The 22,812-nt window shown below is 34.1% G+C and overlaps 1 protein-coding gene and 2 long non-coding RNA genes across 3 annotated transcripts; all 3 read left to right on the forward strand.

Annotated features, from left to right (window-relative positions):
* LOC146903872 (uncharacterized) lies at window positions 1-843 on the forward strand. Its single transcript, XR_015020354.1, has 2 exons — window positions 1-255; window positions 344-843. It is a non-coding gene; the product is annotated as an uncharacterized LOC146903872 (long non-coding RNA).
* Window positions 844-4,416: 3,573 nt separating this feature from the next.
* On the forward strand, window positions 4,417-9,159 carry LOC146903873 (pentatricopeptide repeat-containing protein At4g21880, mitochondrial-like). Its single transcript, XM_085725648.1, is given in 14 exon segments — window positions 4,417-4,654; window positions 4,754-5,095; window positions 5,177-5,353; window positions 5,489-5,547; window positions 5,817-5,918; window positions 6,092-6,205; window positions 6,967-7,071; window positions 7,188-7,292; window positions 7,382-7,546; window positions 7,625-7,752; window positions 7,828-7,913; window positions 7,994-8,243; window positions 8,325-8,492; window positions 9,135-9,159. Coding segments are annotated over 14 exon segments (2,064 nt in total).
* Window positions 9,160-9,588: 429 nt separating this feature from the next.
* Window positions 9,589-12,683, forward strand: LOC146903874 (uncharacterized). Its single transcript, XR_015019482.1, has 2 exons — window positions 9,589-10,369; window positions 10,837-12,683. It is a non-coding gene; the product is annotated as an uncharacterized LOC146903874 (long non-coding RNA).
* Window positions 12,684-22,812: the final 10,129 nt, after the last annotated feature.

Genomic DNA, 22,812 nt, shown 5'->3' on the forward strand with positions numbered 1-22,812 from the left:
GATAATATTAATTTTAAAACGGTCAAATTAATAATTAATAGATATTAACCGTTATGGTACTATTTTTCTATATAAATAGTAGCGCTTTTGGGTACGAGTACAAAACAATCACAAAATATAGTTCTTATTTTTCTGTTCTCTGTTTCTCTGGTATCTATATTCTAAGTTATTTTTGTAATTTTTTCTATTGCAAAGAAAAATGTCTACGAAACACGACTTCATCACTGATGTTTCGCCAAGAAAACAACCGTGGACGTGAGAGTTTATTTTTTTTCTTTCATATCATTTTAGTTTTTTTTTATTTTTTTGTTTAAAGTGTAATGTTTTAATCTTTGTTATGTAGGGTGACCGAATTAGTGCGTTGTACGAAGAAATTGATCTACAAGTTCAAGGAGTAGCTCCAAGAGGGAGTGGTGCTCACAATTTCCTCATTTGATGTTGCTTGCAATAGTGGTTTGTATAGACCACCACGCAACGAATACAAACTGAATTTCACAATCAGCATAAAAGTCAAAATATCTAAATATGTTTTGGTCCCTACATACATGTCTTAGTTTACACCTGCATCTAAGATTTTCAATGATTCTTACAACAACAACTACATCGTTGGTAAGTGACTATCACTTTAAACAATATTATGGTATTTAAACAATATTTGTATAATCTTTGACAATTTTAAACAGGTATCGCTTTAAATGTACTCTTTTTAGAGAGTATGTTAAAGAGTTGAACTCTTTTCTATCTTCCGGTGAATCTCAAAATGTTGTAGTTGCCATTATGTTTGCAAAAGTTAAATTGTTTCAAGGTCACAATTTATAACTAGCAACGTGATTGTTTGTTTATATATATATATATATATATATATATATATATATATATATATATATATAAAATTGAATCATATTTTTATCATCAAACTAATTTTGAACCCCCATCCCTTTCTAACAACATGAAAATTTTAGTTTTAAGTTACTTAACATTTAATATATTATATATTGATGCAATTGGTGTCTTGATTGGGGTGAATTTTGTTTGTATGAAGACGTCGAATCAATTATATTAAAAACCCTTCAAGCACAAGATGTTTCCAAGAAAGAAAAATACAAAGTTCAAGATACACATATACAAAAGAACCAAATCATGAGGTAGAATGGCCAAAACAAGAGTAGAAGGATTATTCCACCAACATTTCAACTCAAAATACGTACCTGATTTCTTAGCATTTTGCCACCACTAAACGAGAATTGTAAATTTATCTAACAACACCATAAACTGGTTCTTGTGACAAAAATGTAAGAATCTTTGTCTTTCCAAATAATCCAAATGTCAGTCAACAAAATCAACTGAAAACTAAAACAAACTTTTTTTTTTTTGAACAATTGAGAACCACTGAAATGAAAAGAGTACCCTCGCAATAATTAATGGGAAGAACACAACAATTATCCAACCATTTTAGAATAATATGTCATATGCTACCAAAGAATTCACAGTAAAAATATAAAAGATCATTTTTCTCTTTTTCACATCCGTCAGAACATAAAAATGAGTTCATATTTAAAATACTCCATCAAGCTAAGTTATCATTTGTTAGAATTCAGTTATTGAAGAGCCTCCACGGAAAGAGAGAGACATTTAGAGGGTCTAATTTGTTCTTAATGAGATTTTTTAGAGCCATATGTTCATCATGCTCCACCTGCATCATCAGATGATATACCCCTTTGTCAATGTACATTTCACAATGATCAACTTTAAAGAAAATTATCAAAGACACTAGCCTTAAAAAAAATGTCCAACAAAGGACAACAATATATCCCATGCATCTCCTTCTAAGAAAATTTTTATGACATTGTCTCCACCCCATCCAACTCCAACCTACGTATCTCCTTAAACGACATAGAGTTATTTTGAGATAACTCAATAATTCTTCTAAATATATTACACAAAGGACCGCTCTACAACCACGAATCATGGCAAAAATGTGTATTTTTCTCATTACCCTCCACTATCATCAAGTTGTCATCAAACCAGTTTCTAATCCCCATCTCCGCCCCTATTTTTACCATACATACGCCTAAATGTCTCTACTCTTCACATGAACTCCCTCCAACCTATTTTAAGAAGCTAAAACTTTAAGATGCAAAGTTATTGATCCATATTAGCCTCCAAAATCATTCACTTAACAAAGATAAGTGAAAATTCTGCACTATACAAACCCCCAAGCAACAACTATATCGACCAAAACACACCTTATCTCACTTAACCTAATTGACTTTCCTAGCTTCCACACTCCCTCCACACTAAAAATAATAAGGATTCAATAAAGTAAATTTTACTTATGTGAGCCTTGATGAATGAAAGAAATTAAACCAACTGTGATGGATATTGAAGGAGAATACAAAGATACATTACAAGAACAAAGATACATTACAAGAACATTGAATTGAATTCGAATGGGTGAACTTGATTTGTTTTTATTTTTTTAATTTTAATATATAATACATTATGGTATTTAATTTTGAAGAGATATCAGTTTGAATGTACTCTTTTTCTATCTTCCGGTGAATTTAAAAAGGCGACTGACAATTTTTTTAGCAAGCGTTAAGTTGTTCCTAGGTAAGTATTTACAGCTATCGACTTGATTATTTAATATTATTAAAAAATACATATCTATTCATTTACTTGAACCATTTTATTTGTTTCTTTATAGATTGAAAAGTGATGTTACAAAATTATTTTCAATCAACTAAGATCAAATTCAACTGTTAAATTATAGAGACAAAAAAGAACTAAGGAAAATGTATGCTTATTTTGATGGAGGAGATTTTTTTTCACAATCCTTTTAGTAAATACATTTTCTAATAAATGGTAAAAGAAAATTACCTTTATTTTTAGTTGCCTGATCTATCCTGCATTAGCATACTAGAAGAGTTTTTTTAACCTTACTCCTACGATCATCATTGAGGAGTTGAAGAACTTGCATGTAATTGAGTGGGTTGACATAGATCTCCTACCTCTTTCTTCCCCATGTTTGGTGGAGGTTTTAGTTTGTGGGTTTCGGTTAGGAACTTTAAGAAGGAGTAAGTGTTTGCTTGGAAAAATGAGAAACAATGAATTCGAAATCATAATTTACACTAAAGTATAATGAAATTAGTTAGAATGTTTTAATTTTTTTCCCTTGATCTCTAATTAAAAAAATGAAGGGAGGAGATTAAAGAAAATTGTTTTCTCAATTTTTTCACACCGTAGATAATTTGCTTCCATGAAAAATACTCTCTCCAATATTTTTGTAGGGACTCTATCCAATCTTAGATATAAAAAATAAATAATTATATATTTTTCATCTTAAATTAAAACAATTATAACTTACTTTGACTCTATTTGATGTTATTTATCCTAATATACATTTTAATTCATGTAAGTTTTATTTTAAGTATTTTTTTATCCTCATGAAACAAGTTCCAATAGATGGTACTTTTCATAATTTTATATATTTTTATCTAATTGAGAAAACTAATTGCATATAAGTAAATTTTTGAAGTTAGAGATTTTTTTATAATTGAAATCCGAGAGAGTATTGTGATTAGATAAAAAAAAGTAATAATTTTATTCATAGTGGTAGATTAAAACAGAGGTACCAATACACGTTGGCTCAGTTGGTAAGGAACGGGCCACTTCCTTGCAGAAGGTTGTGTGTTCGATTCCCTCTGCCGATGTGAGGGCAGTGTTGGTGGGTGATCTGTAAGTACCTCTATAAGTGCCCTTTGGGCCCGGAGGCGTGCCCTGACCCTGGTGGTGACCGGAGCCGAACCCACCTAAACTTTTTGTAACAAAAAAAAAGATTAAAACAGAGGTAATCATACCTCTTATTAATTAGATATATTTTTAAGAATATATTAATTATTTATAGTGTTTTTATATTTTAAGCATAGTTGTACTTTTGTCCACTATTTTATCACTCACAAAAATAGTTGTATCTTTGTAAAATTTAACTTTTTTGGTCCCAATAAACACTGATCTATTGTTTCAATTTTAAATATGAAAATAAAGTACTACATAATGTCAAAATCCTGAAATAAAATCAAACTAAAAAAATCATATAATATTTAAAAAAACTTATTTATGGGTAAATCCCGTTAAAGAATTTTAAATAAAATGTAACCCGTGCTTGGCACGGGGCGTTACACTAGTATGAAACAAACAGAGCCTTAGTAACCCTCTTTTTATTCATTTTTTTAGTAACCCTCGTTGATTTTTTGTTAGTAAATTACCAAATATCAAGACCTGCACTAACTCTAAGTTGAACCCTAAAGTTTTTGACGGCGATTGCACTCATTTAGACATTTCCAAATCAGAACACGCAAGAACTCCATCATGATCGCGACTACCTTGCTTCACTCCTTGCAGTGCAGCTCAAAGATGATGCGCGCCTTTTCCCTTCAAAAACTACGTGTTATTAGCTATCACTTCAGTTCTGATATGCACAACAATAGCAAAACATCGTTTTCATGGAACCCTATTCTCTTGTCCCGCAAACTCCATGATGCTCGTCCGGTTGAGAAGCTTCATGACGACGCTTCAATGAGGCAAGAGGATCTAACAGTTGAGAGGAAACAATCTTGGATTTCTAGAGAGGATACCGTTGATGAGCAACAACGTTTTCAATTTCTTTTAGAAAACTTAGGGCTAACCACTCTTGTTCGTATGATTCACTTGCATGGTCCGTCAATAGGGTTGACGGGGTTTAGTAGATTAGTGAAACTGTTGATAGAGAAGGCTAGGTCGACCGGAGATAAATGCATTTTGCTAAAACAATTGAATTTGATTCGTCATCTTTTAGAGTCAATGCCAGTTGTTTTTAGGTTTCAACTAGAAGAAGAAACATACGGTCTACTTCTTAAGCATATAATTGACATGGGAGCTGTTGACGAATTTAAAATATTCTCTAAATTGATTAAAGATCATAATCACAACTCAAGTTCACGATTGGGTTATTATGACATGTTGATGTGGATAAGGATAAATGACGAGGAGATGATCCGCGATGCTTGTGAATATATTATAATTGACGATAGGAAAAGCACAGTTGAATTGCGAGGTAGATTAATCTGTTTTTATCCCAGATGCTGATGTTAACAAAATTCTAATGAAAACTTAGTTGTATTCAATCCTGTTGCAGAAAACTACTTTTTGGCTCTCTGTGAAAGTGATCGCAAGGAACAGATTTCGGATGTGTTGAAAAATACTAACATTGGAGAGATTGGTTCTTTAAAATCTTTATCAAGTATATTCGAATCATTAGGAAGGCTACACATGAAATCTGAGGCAGAAAAGTTACTATTGGATTATTATGAAGGTACCATTATTATGTTACTGTGTTTTGTATCTGTTTCTTGATTGCTTACCTTTAAAATTTCAGTTTTCAAAGTACTGCCTTTTATAAGTTTGTTCCTTGTATTCATATTAATGACAGATCATGATGATTGGGAAGATTCTGATGACATTTCAAACTTCATTGCTAGTTATGCAGTTAGCATTCCAAATTTAGAGGTGAAGGACTTATAAGATAATACTGCAAGGCAGTTATGCTTCTCTACAACTTTCAATCAACTTTACAAAATTAAAAAACAAAATTGAGCATATCCCATCATAAAACAAGTTTTGCGGTGTATGCATTTAAAATATTTTATCGTTGATTTTGCCCATTTTGACTGCCAGCAAAAAAGCAGTACTTAAGGCATAATTTTTTCTTACAATAGTTGTATATTACAATTTTTTTTTCTTAGCAATTTTTTATATCGTTTGTTGGTAATTTCAAGGTTGAGCATTTCATAAAAGAGATTGAGAATTTGCATGGTCGGTGGGGAATTTCATTCTATACGTATGAAAAGATAATTTTGTATTGCTGTGGTAAGAACCAGGTATAATTTTCTCCTTTATTCATTCTCATATTATGGTTATCAAATAAATAATTGTCATAATGTCATACATGAGAAGGAAAACGATAACAAGACGTTTGCTCCCTTCATATCAAATTCTCTATTCTTTCTGTTTTCTGTTTTCTACATTACATTTTTCTTTTTAACTTATGCAGGTGGATGTAGCTATTGATGTTGTTGATAAAATGTGTGAAGCATTCTTTATGCCCTCCAGTCATGTAATGCAATCTCTATTAGAGACTTGCTCAGAAACGAATCAAGATTTTCAGGTACTATATATCTTACGTAAAGCAGCTTCCTTGTTAAGAAAGATCTAGAGGTTAATAAGTTGGATCCAAATAGAACACTATGACGTAATTTGATCCTTGTAGCCGACCCCACTTAGTGAGATAAGGTTGGTTGTTGTTGTCGTTGTTGTTGTATTTCTTCGCACAATATGTCATGTAAGATTGTCATTAAACTATTCAACTAGAAGCAATATATATGATGCTCGATACAGTATTTAAATGCTTGGTTAGTTTTTTTGCTTTCAAGGGAGGGTTTTCCATGAGCTACGACATACAAAAGAAAACTCCAAAAGATAAATGCTAAGATTTAATTATGACATGTAAACCGGTTCAAGTTATTCTTCCCCAACACACTTTTACAATTATATATAAAAAAAAAAAACTCCCGGTACACTAAAGCTCTTGCATATGTAGGGACCAAGAAGGGGTCCTGCCCTTTGGTGTATTGTACGCAGCCTTACGTTGTTTTTTTATACACAAGAGGTTGTTTTTAAGACTTGAACTTGTGACCTTTCAGTTTCGTGACAACCACTTTACCGTTGCTCCATGGCTCCCCTTAAAATTTTACACTTACCTTATGAAATGTATGATTCCTTTTTCCCATTTCTGTAATTTCGGGAAATGACATAAATAATGAAGTAAATATGGGTTAACATTTGAGTGAAGCATTCTTTCTTATTTGTCTTGTTTTACAAATATCCAGTTGTTCATTTTCTAATCCTTTTGCTATATTGAAAATCAAGGTTGATCAAATCTATTCCATCCTAAGTCGCCATCGCGAGTACTATTTCGAGTACAAGAAAAAGATTTGTTGCCTTTCGTTACATTTTGGTGCAGTGATTAAAGATGTAAGTATTTCCTATATATTTTATTTTTATAATGTATGCTTTCAAAAGATATCATTGTAGTAAAAAGCTTTCTTTCAATATATTATCGAGTTGCTAATTAGAATATTTACTTGTAGTATTATGAAGAGATGAAACAATCTGGAATCGACTTCTCAAAAGAAGTTTTTGTAGCCCTTATTCATGCATATGCAGCTTACGGTGAATTTGAGAAAGCAAAACAGGTATGTGTAAATATATATGTTGTCTTTGTACCGTTTCTCTTTCGGAGTGACCTTGTAAAGGACATAGCATGTTGTCCTTAACATTTCAGGTTGTTCTAGATCCACGCATATCAGTGAAGTGGTTAATTGAAATTAAAAGCATGCTTGTCTCATCTCTTGCATCACATGGGAAATTGTCCGAGGCACTTGTTTTGTTGGAGGAAATCAAGAAAGCTGGACAAACTTTAAACCCTAAAGCTATTTTATGTCTCATGGTAAAGTTTTAGATTATTATCAATTTGTATACCTTCCACTTTCAGCCTTAAAACTCATCGATCATTGTACACTCTAAGGATGTGTTTTGTAACTTACATGGTGAGTTGGAGAGGTCGCTTCTCCTACTCACGGAGTTGAGTGGTGAAGATTGGGTCCAAGGTTGCAAGATAGTTATCCGGTTCTCAGTTCAGAACAAAAATTTAAGGTATGATTATTTTTCCCAAAAATTAAATTATGATTTTATTCTGTCATTTGTGTATGTTCATTGTATATTTCGCAGTTCTACCATTGAAATGTTTAAACAACTCATGGATTATTTCAAACATGATAAGGACTATGATGAGGAAAAGATTTTTGATGAAGTAAGTTTTTGTTTCCTTATAACTTGAATAAGGATTCACAATTATAAGAATTAAATTTTGGTTTAATATTCTGCGTGTATAAAGCATGACATATTGCTCTCATGTATCTATAGGTGTATTATCCAATTTTGTTATATGGGTCCACACATTTGCAATTTGGATTGGACTTGCTGGATCTAATAAAAAAAGAGCTTGGCCTTGTTCCTCCAACACTGTGTCTTCATAGTCTCCTTTGGTGTTGTGTCAAATTAGGAGATTTGAATAATGCTCATTTGGTTTGGAGAGAATTTGCTGGAAATGGTGGAGATGATTACGATCCATTAAGCTACTATTTGTGGGCTTCTAACCTTTATACTATTTTCCCCCTTTCTTATAATATTTTCCTTCTCATTATGATTTTACTTTGTGGGTGTAGGATGCATTGCGCACTTTCGGCATTAGGAGATCACAAATCTGCTGACATTATATTTAAAAAACTTCCAAGAGCCTTGTTCAAAAAAAAAGATAATGCCAAAGTTATTGCCAAAGATTTGAGACTTGGAACAAAAGTTAATGCCAAAGTTCATCAAATTTGTGCACATGGGTTAGTATTAGATTTGTGTGGAGGAGTTCGAGGAATGTACCATTTTGAGGTAGAGTCATCTTTATGTTTCATAAGTGGCATTTTTTTTTTTTGATATGTATGGTTTTCCTTGTCTCTTACCTCTTTTGCAAACATTGACATTTTTTCTTATGATTTTTTTGTTAGTAATATGACTCGTAAGGGCAGAAATTATATAATATTAGTAAATTATATTTAGGGTTAATATATGTTTACTTCCTTGTAATATTAGCGGTTTCTAGTTTATCCCCTATAGAAAAATTGTTTAGATTTAAACCTTGTAATCAAAAGTTTAATTCTTTGGTTTTGGACCTTCATGACATCAAATTTTAAAATTTAGGATATTTTCACCTCATGTGATTTGAGTGAATTTCGGTTTACCTCTGTCATATCTTCAATTTTGTACGATCAAAGTTCATGAATGACAAAAACCAAAGAATCTTCAAATTGTTGGGTTGGAATCTTTTTTTTTTTTTTACAAGAAATAAATATATATATATACCCTTGTATTAGAGGGGTAAACATAAATAAAACCTTTGCATTTAATAGTAACCGTTACATTTACGGTGCAATAGAGCTATCCGTAGAACTTCTATGTAACTATCATTAGTATTATAAATATAGATGTAGAGGAAAAGAAGGGCATTAGATTATTTAGGTAAATGATTTATAGGGAGAGATCAAAGCTCTCAGATTCTTGAAGGGTAAAGAACCAAGACTCTCGAATTACTTGATTCTATTGTAATAAACTATTAATTTATATTTTGATATCAGGGTCTATCAATTTTTTCTACTTTTTGTTGGAGAGACCGGGAAATATTCATATTCTCTCGTTAATTTACATTTTTTTCAACATTATCTTAGCTGATCATTCACACACAAAAAGTTGCTTCCACACAATTTAGTGTTTCGCTTTCATGATTTCCATCTTTGCTATAAATAATCAATTTGATTGTAGCATAAAGAATTCCTTTAACTTTTTAAATAGATACATTTATTTTGCACCACCATTAAATTGTATGTAACATGAGCCATCCAATTCCCACATTGACCTATTCTTGTTTTGTATTTCAGGGAGATGGAAAAACGGACTTTAAGATAGGCGACGAGATGCCAGTAGTGCTCTCAAGCTTTTCTCGCATGGGAATTCCAATAGTGTCTGCTGTAGATGATAAATAACTTGAAAGTCGTTGCTTCTTTCTTGAGACAGCCCGCGGATGTATAAACCACCAAGATGAGGCTTGGAAGAAATTCTTTTAGCCGTAAAACCAAGATCAATAATTTTATAGAAAATCTGGTTTTTGATAGTCCAATAACATCAATCGATCAATATAACCAATTTCCGGTATATACTTGCTCAATTTTCAGAATTGTTTCACTGCTGCCCTTGGATTAACTGTATGAACACTACTACATATATGATATTTAGTAACATAGACAAGTAACAGAGAAACAAAGTGTTACTATTTAACAATTTTTGAAACATTTTTAAAAAAGTGTACCACCATGGTAGTAAGTCGGTAACGTTGTTTACAATACTCGGAGTTTTTTGAGACAATGTTAATATTTTTTTTATTCTTTTCTCACTCCTCACACAAAATGTTTCACAAAAGATCACTTTTCTCCCTCATCACACTTTCCAAATCACAAATGAAGTTAGGGTTCTTCTCTCCATACATCAACAAATTGATCATTTTCAATCGACAATCGTCAACCTCAAATTGATTCAAGTTCTACAAAATTCTGTTTGTGAAAACCTCAATCGGTAATCACGAAAGTTTCAACAACTCCTCAAATCAAATCGTTTCACCATTCACAATTGCAATTGCAGCTCCGCAAATAGATTTTCAAACTCTCAGGTCTTTCGTTTTCTCTCTAGTCACTAGCAAGGCTTCGTGCATATCTCTATCTTTTTTGCGTTCGTTTTCAATTTATAGTTTGAATGCATGCGTTTTTTCTGGGTTTCATGAATTTATTTTGCATATCTCTATCAATGATTCCAAAACACTCTGTTTTGGAGATGAAGTTTTTTTTTTGTACTGTGTTTTTAATTTTTTATTTGATTTTGTTGTTGTTATGCCTTATAGTAGAATGCTTGTTGTTTGTTTGATCAAATGCTTCAACCAAAATTTATGGCAGAATGCTTGCTTTCTGTTTGATAAAATGCTTCAACCAAATTTTTTTACTCCTCTAATCTAACTAATGTGATTTTCACCTTTGCTCGTTGAAAGTGTTTGGGTTCAGCAAAACGAATAGAATTGTTTGTTCAGAATACGATTATGTGTAATTTATAGATTCGGTCTTAACTAAATTGTTGGAAACTTAGGTTTGAATGGTGTAGAAGCCGGTCATGTTCCTGTTGTTCATTATCAAACTACTACTGCTCCAGCACCGACAATGGTGGCTGTTATTAAGAAAGTGTGAAAATGTGAAATGATTCATTAAATTGAAGAGAGGTTACATCAATGTATTTATACAATATACTAATTGAACTATTATAAGGAATGTATTTATACAAGATTTCTTATCTTCATGCTTTGCTTTACTTGAATTATCATTGTGCAATACCTCCCCACAAGTTGGAGGTTGGTATATATCCAACAACCCCAACTTGGATAGCAAAAGATTAAAAGGTTGTGGAAATAGGGATTTTGTAAAAAAAAATATGCAAGTTGATCGTAAGTGGTGACTGGTAGAAGCTTGAAGAGACCATCTTGTAACTTTTCCCTCACAATATGACAGTCAATTTCAAGGTGTTTAGTCCTCTCACGAAACACTGGATTAGCTGCAATGTGCATAACACTTTGATTGTCACAGTACAACACAGGAAGTTGAACACACTGAACATGACGATCCCTAAGTAAATAGAGCAGCCATTGAAGTTCACATGTAGCAGATGCCATGGCTCTACACTCAACATCAGAAGATCTGGATACAGTAGATTGCTTTTTGGTTCTCCAAGGAATAAGGGATTGACCAAGAAAGAAGCAATGTCCTGAAATGGAACGTCTAGTATCCTTACATCCTGCCCACTCAGCATCAATGTAACCTTGAATATGTAAACCTGAATCTCTAGGAAAGAAAACACCACGACCTAGGGAACCCTTAAGATACTTAAGAACCCTTAGAGGAGCATTTTAGTGAGTTTGTGTAGGTTTGCTCAAAAATTGACTGAGTTGTTGAGTAATGAAAGTAATGTCAGGTCTAGTTGTGTTCAGATAAATCAATCTTCCTATTAACCTTCTATATGCAGAAACATCAGTAAAGAGAGGTGAATTATCATTGTGTAATTTGATGGAGGGATCAGAAGGTGTAGTAACAGGTTTGGAACCAAGGATACCTGAATCATGCAGCAAATCCAAACAATATTTTCTTTGACATAAAGAAATGCCACTGTGGGAATGAGCAACTTGAAGTCCCAAAAAGTATTTGAGGGTACCAAGTTCTTTGACTTTGAATGCTTGATTCAACACATACTTGATGAAAGTAATCTCAGTGAGAGAATTTCCAGCAAGAATTATGTCATCAACATAAACAAGAAGGATGGTGAAACTGTCAGAAGCTTGCTTAATAAACGAAGGAAGCATCAAAAGTTTCTTGTTTATATCCATTAGTGATGATTGGTGAGTTTCTCATAGCAATTTCCTACTAGCCTGCTTAAGACCATTCAAAGAGTTGGATAGCTTGCAAAATTGGTTTGGCTATGAAGTAGAAACACCTTGAGGGATGGTCATGTAAACATCCTCATGGAGATCTTTGACTTTGTCAGAATTCTCTTTTTTTAATTCATATCCACCTTCATTTTTCGAAACAGGAAAAGACTGAAAAGCATCTCAATCATCTTCACTGAATTCATCTTCTTCCTCATTATTCTCATCTGATTGCATCACAGCAGCTGAAGGTGTGGGATGTTTCTCTTCATTTCCTACCGCTGGCTTTGGCATTTTAATATCCAAAACTGGTGCTTTATGTTCTGTTTGATTCGTATCATTTGTCAAAGAAGCTTGTATCACACACTACATGTAGTGGCATAACAGAAGTAAGCAACAGTAGTTAATCAGAATATGGACAAAGTTCCTAAACATTTGTAACAGCAATGCTGAGATATTTATTATATATTAATTTACCGACATATTTGAATCACTGAATACACTTTGGAAACAGCGAATGCAATATCTTAATCTTCAACATATTTACTTTCAAGAACCAGTTTCGCAACTACTATATAATTTGTTCAAGAGAAAATGCAAGCTTTGCATGTATTAGTTTCGCTTGGTTTAAACTCTTAACCTCCTGCAATGGAATTCCTCAAAGCCATACTTAGTCAAAGCAACAACCACCCTCAAAAAGTAAACCTCGGTTGAAGCCTCCCTTACACACTTGTAGCCAACTAAAACTAATGTCAGAACCATTGATTTTGGATGCTGGGTCATCTAGGTAATCATAATAAGAGCAAGTCAGTAATGACGATCATCTTTTAGGATTAAAAAATTGAATCACGACTTCAGAGAATAAAGAATTCTCTGTTCTGTTTGATTCTTATCATTTGTCACAGAAGCTCGTATCACACCCTACATGTAGTAGCATAACAGAAGTAAGCAACAGTAGTTAATTAGAATATGGACAAAGTTCCTAAACATCTGTAACAGCAATGGTGAGAAATTTCTTATATATTAATTTACCTGCATATTTGAATCACTGAATACAGTTTGGAAACAATGTATGCAATATCTCAGAGCAATAACACAGATGGATTTATTTGCTTCACAATCTTCAACATATTTACTTTCAAGAGCCAGTTTCGCGACTACTATCATTTTTTATAAACATGTAGGAATTGTAGGTTCTATGTATTTATAGCGAAAGTTAAATTACATAGTTAAGAAATACATAATCTACAGCAAAAAGCCTATTCCTATACCTGAGGTACTCCTCTCTATTAGCTGCACCGGTGGAAGCTTGAAACTTGTAATTTTGTGTGCTATTGGAGCCAGAAACCATATTTTCTTCATCATTAAGGTTCAACTTTGAATCACCATCTGCAAACTCATTTTCTGCATTGTTATTAAACCAGTTGTTGTTGCAAGGACCTGCGATAATCCCCCATATTAAACCATTTGTCAAGATTTGGTGAAATGTTATGGAAAGCATTATGAAGGGGAACGGGAAAAAGGAAACATTCACTTCTACCATATGGATCTAATACTGCTTCCTTCAAAAGTATTCATTTTCATGTCTTGTAGTTGTATAACTTTTAGACATAGTGACCAATGTAGAAAAATATGCATTTTAAAATAGAAAGCTTACCACTTTGCGACATACTGATATCCAATGTGATGTACAAGAAGGACATGATGCAAAGAGTAATCGCATAATTGCAGTGCATACTAAGTTAACAATTTGCACAAATGAAAGAAGTATGAAATAAGCTTCATAATCGTGAAAGAATCATGGCAATTACTATTGTTGGCAAATATGTAATTTTTTTTAATAAAATATAAATGATAACTGTGGTCGACCATAGTTAAAATTTTGAAACAACAACAACCAAGCCTAATCTCACTAAGTGGGGTCGGCTACATGGATCAAATTACACCATAATGTTCTATCCCAAACCATATTTGGGTTCAACTCATTAACATTTAAATTTTTCCAAATAATTTCTCTCATAATTTTTTTAGGTCTTCCTCTACCTCTTTTGATTTGACTCTCCTTTATCTGAACTACTATTCGTACTACAGCATATAGAGGTCTTCTCTCTACACCATAAAATTTTGAAAAATATTTCTAAATACATAGTATAATGCTAACCAAATACTTAGCTCATTCCTAACTGGAATAACATTAGTAACCATAGCATTTCTGGGAATGTCATTCGAAGGAATACAATCACATACGTTGAAACAAATGCCTCCGTTTGTTATGAGCGAGTTTAATTTTTTATTTTAATCAACATTTAACATGAGATTTTCCAAGGGGTCGTGCATGTTAGAGATCAAACTGTTATAGTTTTTAACTTGTATTTTCTTTGCTGACTTCTCTAGGAGAATGGCATATATCAATCTGTATTCCTTATGACATCTTTGGGTCTCTATTATAAATGCTTATTTATTAAAAGAGAATAAAGATACAAAAAATATGTATTGCCAATAACCTAAAAATATGTATGAAAGCTTTTTTCTTTTTCTTTTTTATTTTTCTTATTCACATACTCTGAATCAGATTCCTCATCCAACATAAAGAACAAGTTTTCTTCAATCTGCTCAATAATAACGGAAGCCTGTAAAATTTAAAACCAGCTTTTAGCACAAAAATAATATATACACTAATATATCTATATTGAAAATCTTGTCATGGTTAGAAACCAACCGGATCTTCTCAATTAGATGTCTTAGAGTAGACGTGGCAAGAAGACGTAGAGTTGGCTGCATCAAGAAAGAGTTAGTTGAAATGAGTAAATAACAAATTATTACCAATAACAGAAAATATGCAGGAAAAAACCTGTCTTGATGATAATGTAGAGAGAAGAGTCTGCACATGGGAAAGCACAGAAACAGCTTTCGGTGGAAAAAGATAAAGTTGTTGAGCCAAGCGTGCACTCCTGCAGTATAACAAGCAAAACTACCAATATTCATCAGAAAGGCAAAGCTTAACTGAAAAAGACTTCCCAAAAGCCAAAGACCTGATGGCTATGAGAAAATGTTGATTATATGATAAAGCATGGAGTTAAGAAACATACTCAAGCATTGTTGAAGTTTCTTTCCAGCAGCTTATCTCAGCAATGGCAGACTGAAAAGGGAAAACAATGTATGAAGTTTACATTTTATTTAAAAAAACAGAATGCCCTAGGTGATGTGTACATTTTATTATGAATAGATTTAATGTAATGGTTCTGGTAGAAGTGAAAAGCCAAATTTTTGTGATAACGAGAAATATATGCCCAACTTTACAGTATGGTTGGAGTACCTAATGCTCATGGTCTCTTATGGAACTTACCAAACAGACATGATGAGAAATTGGACAGCTTTGCCTAATTACGGTTTTGATTTTATTTTATTAATACTTTTCCCATCTTCCAAATTATTTAGGGTGCGTTTGTTTCAGATTTTTTTCAAAAAAAATCTATTTTTTCCTTAAAAAAAATTACTTTTTTCATTTTTAAGCGTTTGTTTAGGATTTTTAGAAAAATCATTTTATCAAAAAAATCTATTTTGACCCTAAAATGAAAAGCTATTAGGATTAGCTTTTCTCAAAATCTATTTTGTTTAACAACAAGGAGATAACACATGTACATGTTAGAACTCATTTTTTAAAAAAAATGGATTTTTATGGATATTTTATCAAAAAAATCTATTTTGACCCTAAAATGAAAAGCTATTAGGATTAGCTTTTCTCAAAATCTATTTTGTTTTAACAACAAGGAGATAACACATGTACATGTTAGAACTCATTTTTAAAAAAAAATGGATTTTTATGGATAGTAGACAAACACAAATAACTTCAGATTTTTTTGAAATCTTTTGAAAATCATTAAAGAAAAATCTCTATGTTAAATAAGCTTGGATCTCATCCCAAAAGCTAGCTCAAAGGAGGAGGGAACTCAAGCATATTTATACAATCGACAGCTCGGGAACCTGAGCGATGTGGGACATACAACAAACTTGGGACCTAGAAAAAATCTATTTTGACCCTAAAATGAAAAGCTATTAGGATTAGCTTTTCTCAAAATCTATTTTGTTTAACAACAAGGAGATAACACATGTACATGTTAGAACTCATTTTTTTAAAAAAAATGGATTTTTATGGATAGTAGACAAACACAAATAACTTCAGATTTTTTTGAAAATCTTTAAAGAAAAATCTCTATGTTAAATAAGCTTGGATCTCATCCCAAAAGCTAGCTCAAAGGAGGATCTCATCCCAAAAGCTAGCTCAAAGGAGGAGGGAACTCAAGCATATTTATACAATCGACAGCTCGGGAACCTGAGCGATGTGGGAATGTGGGACATACAACAACAACAAACTTGGGACCTAGCATGGCTAGCGTGGGACCTAGCATGGGACTGGGTCAAATTCCCAACAATCGACAGCTCGGGAACCTGAGCGATGTGGGACATACAACAACAACAAACTTGGGACCTAGCATGGCTAGCGTGGGACCTAGCGTGGGACTGGGCTAGCATGGCTAGCGTGGGACCTAGCGTGGGACTGGGTCAAATTCCCAACAATCGACAGCTCGGGAACCTGAGCGATGTGGGACATACAACAACAACAAACTTGGGACTTGGGACCTAGCATGGCTAGAACTTGGGTGGGACTTGGGACCTGAGCGATGTGGGACATACAACAACAACAAACTTGGGACCTAGCATGGCTAGCGTGGGACCTAGCGTGGGACTGGGCTAGCATGGCTAGCGTGGGACCTAGCGTGGGACTGGGTCAAATTCCCAACAATCGACAGCTCGGGAACCTGAGCGATGTGGGACATACAACAACAACAAACTTGGGACTTGGGACCTAGCATGGCTAGAACTTGGGTGGGACTTGGGACCTAGCATGGCTAGAACTTGGGACTTGGGACCTAGCATGGCTAGAACTTGGGACTTGGGACCTAGGAACTTGGGACTTGGGACCTAGCATGGCTAGCGTGGGACCTAGCGCTGGCTCAAATTCCCACATCGCAATCCTTAACCCGGCTCTGATACCATGTTAAATAAGCTTGGATCTCACCCCAAAGGAGGAGGGAACTCAAGCATATTTATACAATCGACAGCTCGGGAACCTGAGCGATGTGGGACATACAACAAACTTCAACACTCTAGATTCTTTTGACACAAAATCTATTTTTTTTAAAGCTAAAACAAACGCACCCTTACAATCATCTTCTCTTTCTTCTTAATGTGTTTCTTATATTGAAATAGTTCGAAAAAAAAAAATCAACCTTGGAGTGTGAAAAAAAGATGCTTCCTGGTACAAGCTCAGGACAAGAATATCAACTATAGCATTGATAAGACGACCAACACCCTGCTGAACGTCTGCCAAACCATTCTCATCAGATAAAAGAATTTCCATTGCAAGAGATAGGGTTGCCTGTGAAGAAAATTAGAGACAATAAATAAAATCATATCAAAGATAATATTACGGGATAAAATGAGTTACTCCGTCAGATTAACAAAAAAAAAAAAAAACAGCAAACATTTTCCCTTCTTTTCCTTCTTTTTTATCTTGTTTTTTGGGTGCAAAAAGATAGATCAATGTATGAAGGATGTAGAATGCAGAAATAAACTATAATACATAAGCAGGTGGCAACATTGGCACAAATTTTCTGAGCCATGTCCGTGTAAATTTGTATAAAATACAAGGTTTTTTTCTTCTTCTTTCTTTTCTTGATAAAGGATACGAAGGGCTTTTTGTGTTGGAGAAACATGATTATTGTAATAATCAATAAAAAAAAAAAAAGCTGAAATCACTAGCTCAGATGAATCAATTAGAGACATTTCATAGCACTATTTGTGTGTGTACTTTCTTTTTGTGCTAAATTAAGGAAAGACAGGACATCCTCAGGATCCTAAAATATTTGAGTGACTATTTGAAAAGGGAAAGGTCCAAGGCTCTCGAATTCTTGGTAGGAACTGGTTCTTTCTCTGTCTGTTCTGTGTAATGTTTAATTTCTGTTCAAGTTTGTAACTGAATGTTCTATCTCTGATTGGGAACCTTTCTCCAGAGATTGTTCAATAGTAAATAGTTGATATTCAGTAATTAATTATATCGGTACCAGCTAAATACCTTTGAGATTATAAATGTAAAAGAATATTGCAACAGAAAGGGTTCAACAAGTAACAACACTGTAGAGTGCAAACCCTCTATTGGAACCAATATGGTTTTCGTAGTCTAATCCTACACTGAATTAAATCTAACAAGAAACTAGAGAAGAGAGAAAAATGAAATGAAAGTGAAAATCTTTATTGATTAATCAATGAAATGATACAAAGTGTGAACACTTATTTATAGACTAATGAGAGTCTATCGTAGTTATCATACACTAACCATATGCTAGCACTACTTATCTAACTGTCATAACAGAAAGTCCAGCTGGCATAGTCAAGTTACTTGATCCTCAAGTAACTTCTTTTTCATTTGTGAACTTACTTGCATCACAAGTAATCTCCTCTTTCTCATTATTTTGTAACAGCCTCCCACAAGCTGGAGCTTGGTATATATCTACCATGCCAAGCTTGGACAATAGAGTAAGGAAAGGCTTAGGATGCAGTGGTTTGGTGAAGAAGTCTGCTGCTTGTTCAACACTTGAAACTGGGAGAAGCTTCATAGTTCCATTTTGTACCTTCTCTCTTACAAAGTGACAATCTATCTCCAGATGTTTAGTTCTTTCATGAAACACTGGATTTGCTGCAATATGTAAAGCACTTCTGTTATCACAATACAATACAGGAAGTTTAGTGTTGTGAATCCTTAAATCCTTGAGAAGGTAAATCAGCCACTGCATTTCACAAGCTGCAGCTGAAAGTGCTCTGTATTCAGCTTCACTTGAAGATCTAGACACTGTGCTTTGCTTTTTGGTGTGCCATGATATAAGAGATGAACCAAGGAAGAAGCACAAGCCTGTTATGGATCTTCTTGTGTCAACACAGCCTGCCCAATCTGCATCTGTGAAGCCTAAAAGTTGTATATGTGATGACTTAGGAAAGAATAAACCTTTGCCTGGTGAATTCTTCAAGTATCTAATCACCCTACATGATGCATTGTAATGAGTTTTGGTTGGTGCAGACAGAAATTGACTAAGTTGTTGAACCACAAAACAAATGTCTGGTCTTGTGTTTGTCAAGTATATTAATCTGCCTACAAGCCTTCTATATGAGTAGATATCTTCATAGGGTTGCCCCCCATCATGGTGCAGCTTGATAGAAGGATCCATAGGTGTGGAAACACCTATGGAGTTACCCCTTCTGGCGAGAAACTTTCTGTTCTTCTTGGCCAGATATTGAAGTCTGTTTGAGAGCATGGCCATTTCAGCAGCATCTGGTTCAGAATCTGAACTTGACTGTTCTTCCTCTTCAGATTCAACCACTTTGAGAGCTTTTGATGACTTGCCTTTGGATGAAAGAGCTATTGATTTACTCTTCTTAGTAGACTCATGTTCATTAAGACTTAACTCATGAACTTTGAGAGAACTAACAAGATCTTCGACACTTAAAGTGTTTAAATCTTTAGCTTCCTCAATGGCAGTCACCTTTGGTCTCCATCTGGCAGGTAAGCTTCTGAGTATCTTGCTTACATGATCAGAAGCAACATAGCTCTTCTTTAGAATCTGTAGCCCAGAAACTAAGGTTTGAAACCTTGAGTACATCTCCTCAATAGTTTCATCATCCTTCATCTTGAATAACTCATACTGATGTACAAGCAGGAGAGCCTTTGCTTCTTTGACCTTCTTGCTCCCTTCATAATTTGAACAGAGAGAAGCAAACATAGCTTTCGCAGTGGATTTGTCACTCATCTTCATGTATTCTTCTTTGGGTATGGCAGTGACAAGGGCTCCTCCGATAATATGATGCTTCTTGTAGAGTTTCCTCAGTTCTGGAGTATGTTTCTTTCTATCCACAGCAGCTCCTTCTTCATCAAGGACTAAATCACCAACACCATCTTCCAGAATATCCCATAATTCTTCATCTAGGCTCATGATGTAACTGTAAAAGTTGGTCTTCCACCAAGAGAATTCTTCAGCATCTCCATTGAATTTTGGAATCTTCCCAACACTGGATTTTTTACTATCACTATAATCATGTGAGACATTTTTATAGATAGTATCACTAGAACCAGCAGGAGGAGGAGTGGACATGTTTTTCTCAGATCTTTGACTGTCGCACTGTTAAGTGTTACACAACAGACCAAGGCTCTAGATACCAATTGAAGGTGAGAAAAACACAAGAAGGGGGGTTGAATTGTGTTTTGAAAAATTCTTCGTTTCTCCTAAAAACTGAACACACTGATCAGAAGCTAAGTGAGACAGCTTCTGAAGTGATGATCAGAATCTAAATGCAGCGGAATAAAACAGAGAGAGAGAAGAAGAACGACACAAAGCAATTATACTGGTTCCTTCCACAATCCGGAAGTAGTCCAGTCCCCCTTGCACTTCCAAGGAGATTTCACTAAGAGTAATATCTGATTACAATTGCTCAAGCACACAAGCAAGAGACTTCCTTTGCTCAAGCACACAAGCTAGAGACTTCCTTTGCTCAAGAACACAATCAAGAGACTTCCTGCTCAAGCACAACTGCAAGAGACTTCCTAACTAAACAAAATTACACAGAAAATTGTTTAAGGTTGAACACTTGATATACAATCAGAGGTGCTCAAAATATAAATCAGATACAGACTCAATGGACTTAAGAATTTCTAAGATATGACTTTGAGACACAGAAATTCTAAGTGAATGCAGAACAATTTCAGCAGAGGTTTGGCACTTGTAAAAATGTTGTGAGTCTTTTCGTTCAGCGTTCTTGCATTACCAAAACTCTAAGTCTTCACTCCTTTATATAGAGGTGTGAAAGAGACGTTGTGAAATTGCCAGCACACCAAAGAGTCGTTGTTGAAGCTTGATCTTTCACCAATGATATTTTGCCTGATTTGGTTGTTGTCCTATGAAGAACAAATTTGAAATCCATTCCTTATCCAAAGGAACATCTATGCAGGCGAAGCCGTATTCTGAAGCTGTTTTCTTGTCTTGTAGCGTGGACACAAAACAGAGTAGTGGAGAAGGTGGTTGTACAGTTCGTACAATAGTACAATGTCAACGCTTTCGTCCAAATTGCAAGCACATGCCTTCAAACACCTTTGAAATGACCGTTGCAAAGTTCCACTAATTTTCTGCTGTGTTTTCGAGTCCAATAGACAGCTTTTTGCAGTGTAGATTCTTCAATCTTTGAATCTTCTGCAAATCCAGTTGATCTTCAGCTTCTGGTGAAATGACTTCTGATGAGGCAGCTTCTGATGATGTTGCTTCTGATGAAGCAGCTTCTGCAGCTTCTGATGGCGCAGCTTCTGATGATGCAGCTTCTGGACCTCTTGTCTTCAGGAGCACTATTTCTTCAGGAGCGCGTTTACTATCTTCAGGAGCAGCTTGACTTCAGGAGCGCTTTCCACTTTCAGGAGCGTATTGCCTTCAGAATCGTCTAAGCTTCATTTTCATTTGCTCTTTATTTGCTCATTCAGAACCAATTAATGATGTAACTTTTTAATTGTGGTCCTGTACACTTGAACAAATATTAGCTAGTCCAATTTACAATTTTTAATACCTTGTTATCATCAAAACTCTTTGAGGTTCATTGTTAAACACATTTTGTTCCAACAATCTCCCCCTTTTTGATGATGACAAACAATAGTATTTAAAATTGGTCAATTGTTGTTAATCTAATTAACGAGTTGACTTTGGGGTTTTTGAGGTTTGTAAGCTCAGAATCTGAGGTTTGTAAGCTCTAACTCCCCCTGAGTCTGATAGTCTTTAAGGTGAGGTTTGTAAGCTCCCCCTATGTTCTATCCAGGTTAATTAAATTCATTTTTCGCACAATAATATCAGAGCAAAAAAAAATTGAAAGAATTGACTTATAGACAAGAAGAATGGTTCAATTAATTTTATTTGAAATTTGATACTTCACCCTTTTTGATACACCCTTTTAAAGGTAGAACAAAAAGATAGAAATTTTTCAAAATTTTCAAATATTATTAATGGGGCTCAGAGCCTTTAAATACTATCACATATACTCCCCCTTTTGTCATTAGCAAAAAGACATAAACAAAAAGAAGAGATGAGAAAAACATAAGATTAAAGGTTCAGAGCATAATTCAAATTATTTTAAAGCATATTAACCATCTTCAAGGATTAAATAACAAGCATAGCAAGCATTATTATCAAAGCGAATAATAACACACAAGGTATGAACAGTTAAAGATTTTCAGAAGCAAGAAGAATTCAGAAGCTTATAATATCAGAAGCGAAAAGAAACTAAATCAGAAGCAGAGATGATCAAAGAATATTAAAAGCCTAAAGAGAAAGAAAAAAATAAGCTAAAAGTGTGCAACTATGGGTTTGGCTTATTTCTCTAAAATCTTCTTCAGAAGCTCTTGAACATCAGCATATTTCTTGTCCATATCTTTTCTGTAGTTGTCTTCTCTGATCTTGGCTTCTTGCATATCAGCTTCCAATTTTGATATCTTCAGCTTCTGCTCTAGTAGCTCTGTTTTAAGCCTGTCATTTTCTTCTTTGAGCACCTTGTTCTCCTGAGCTAGA

The sequence above is a fragment of the Medicago sativa genome, chromosome 7, assembly GCF_051527215.1.
Source record: "Medicago sativa cultivar Bolivia chromosome 7, Bolivia_mono, whole genome shotgun sequence".
NCBI lineage: Eukaryota > Viridiplantae > Streptophyta > Magnoliopsida > Fabales > Fabaceae > Medicago > Medicago sativa.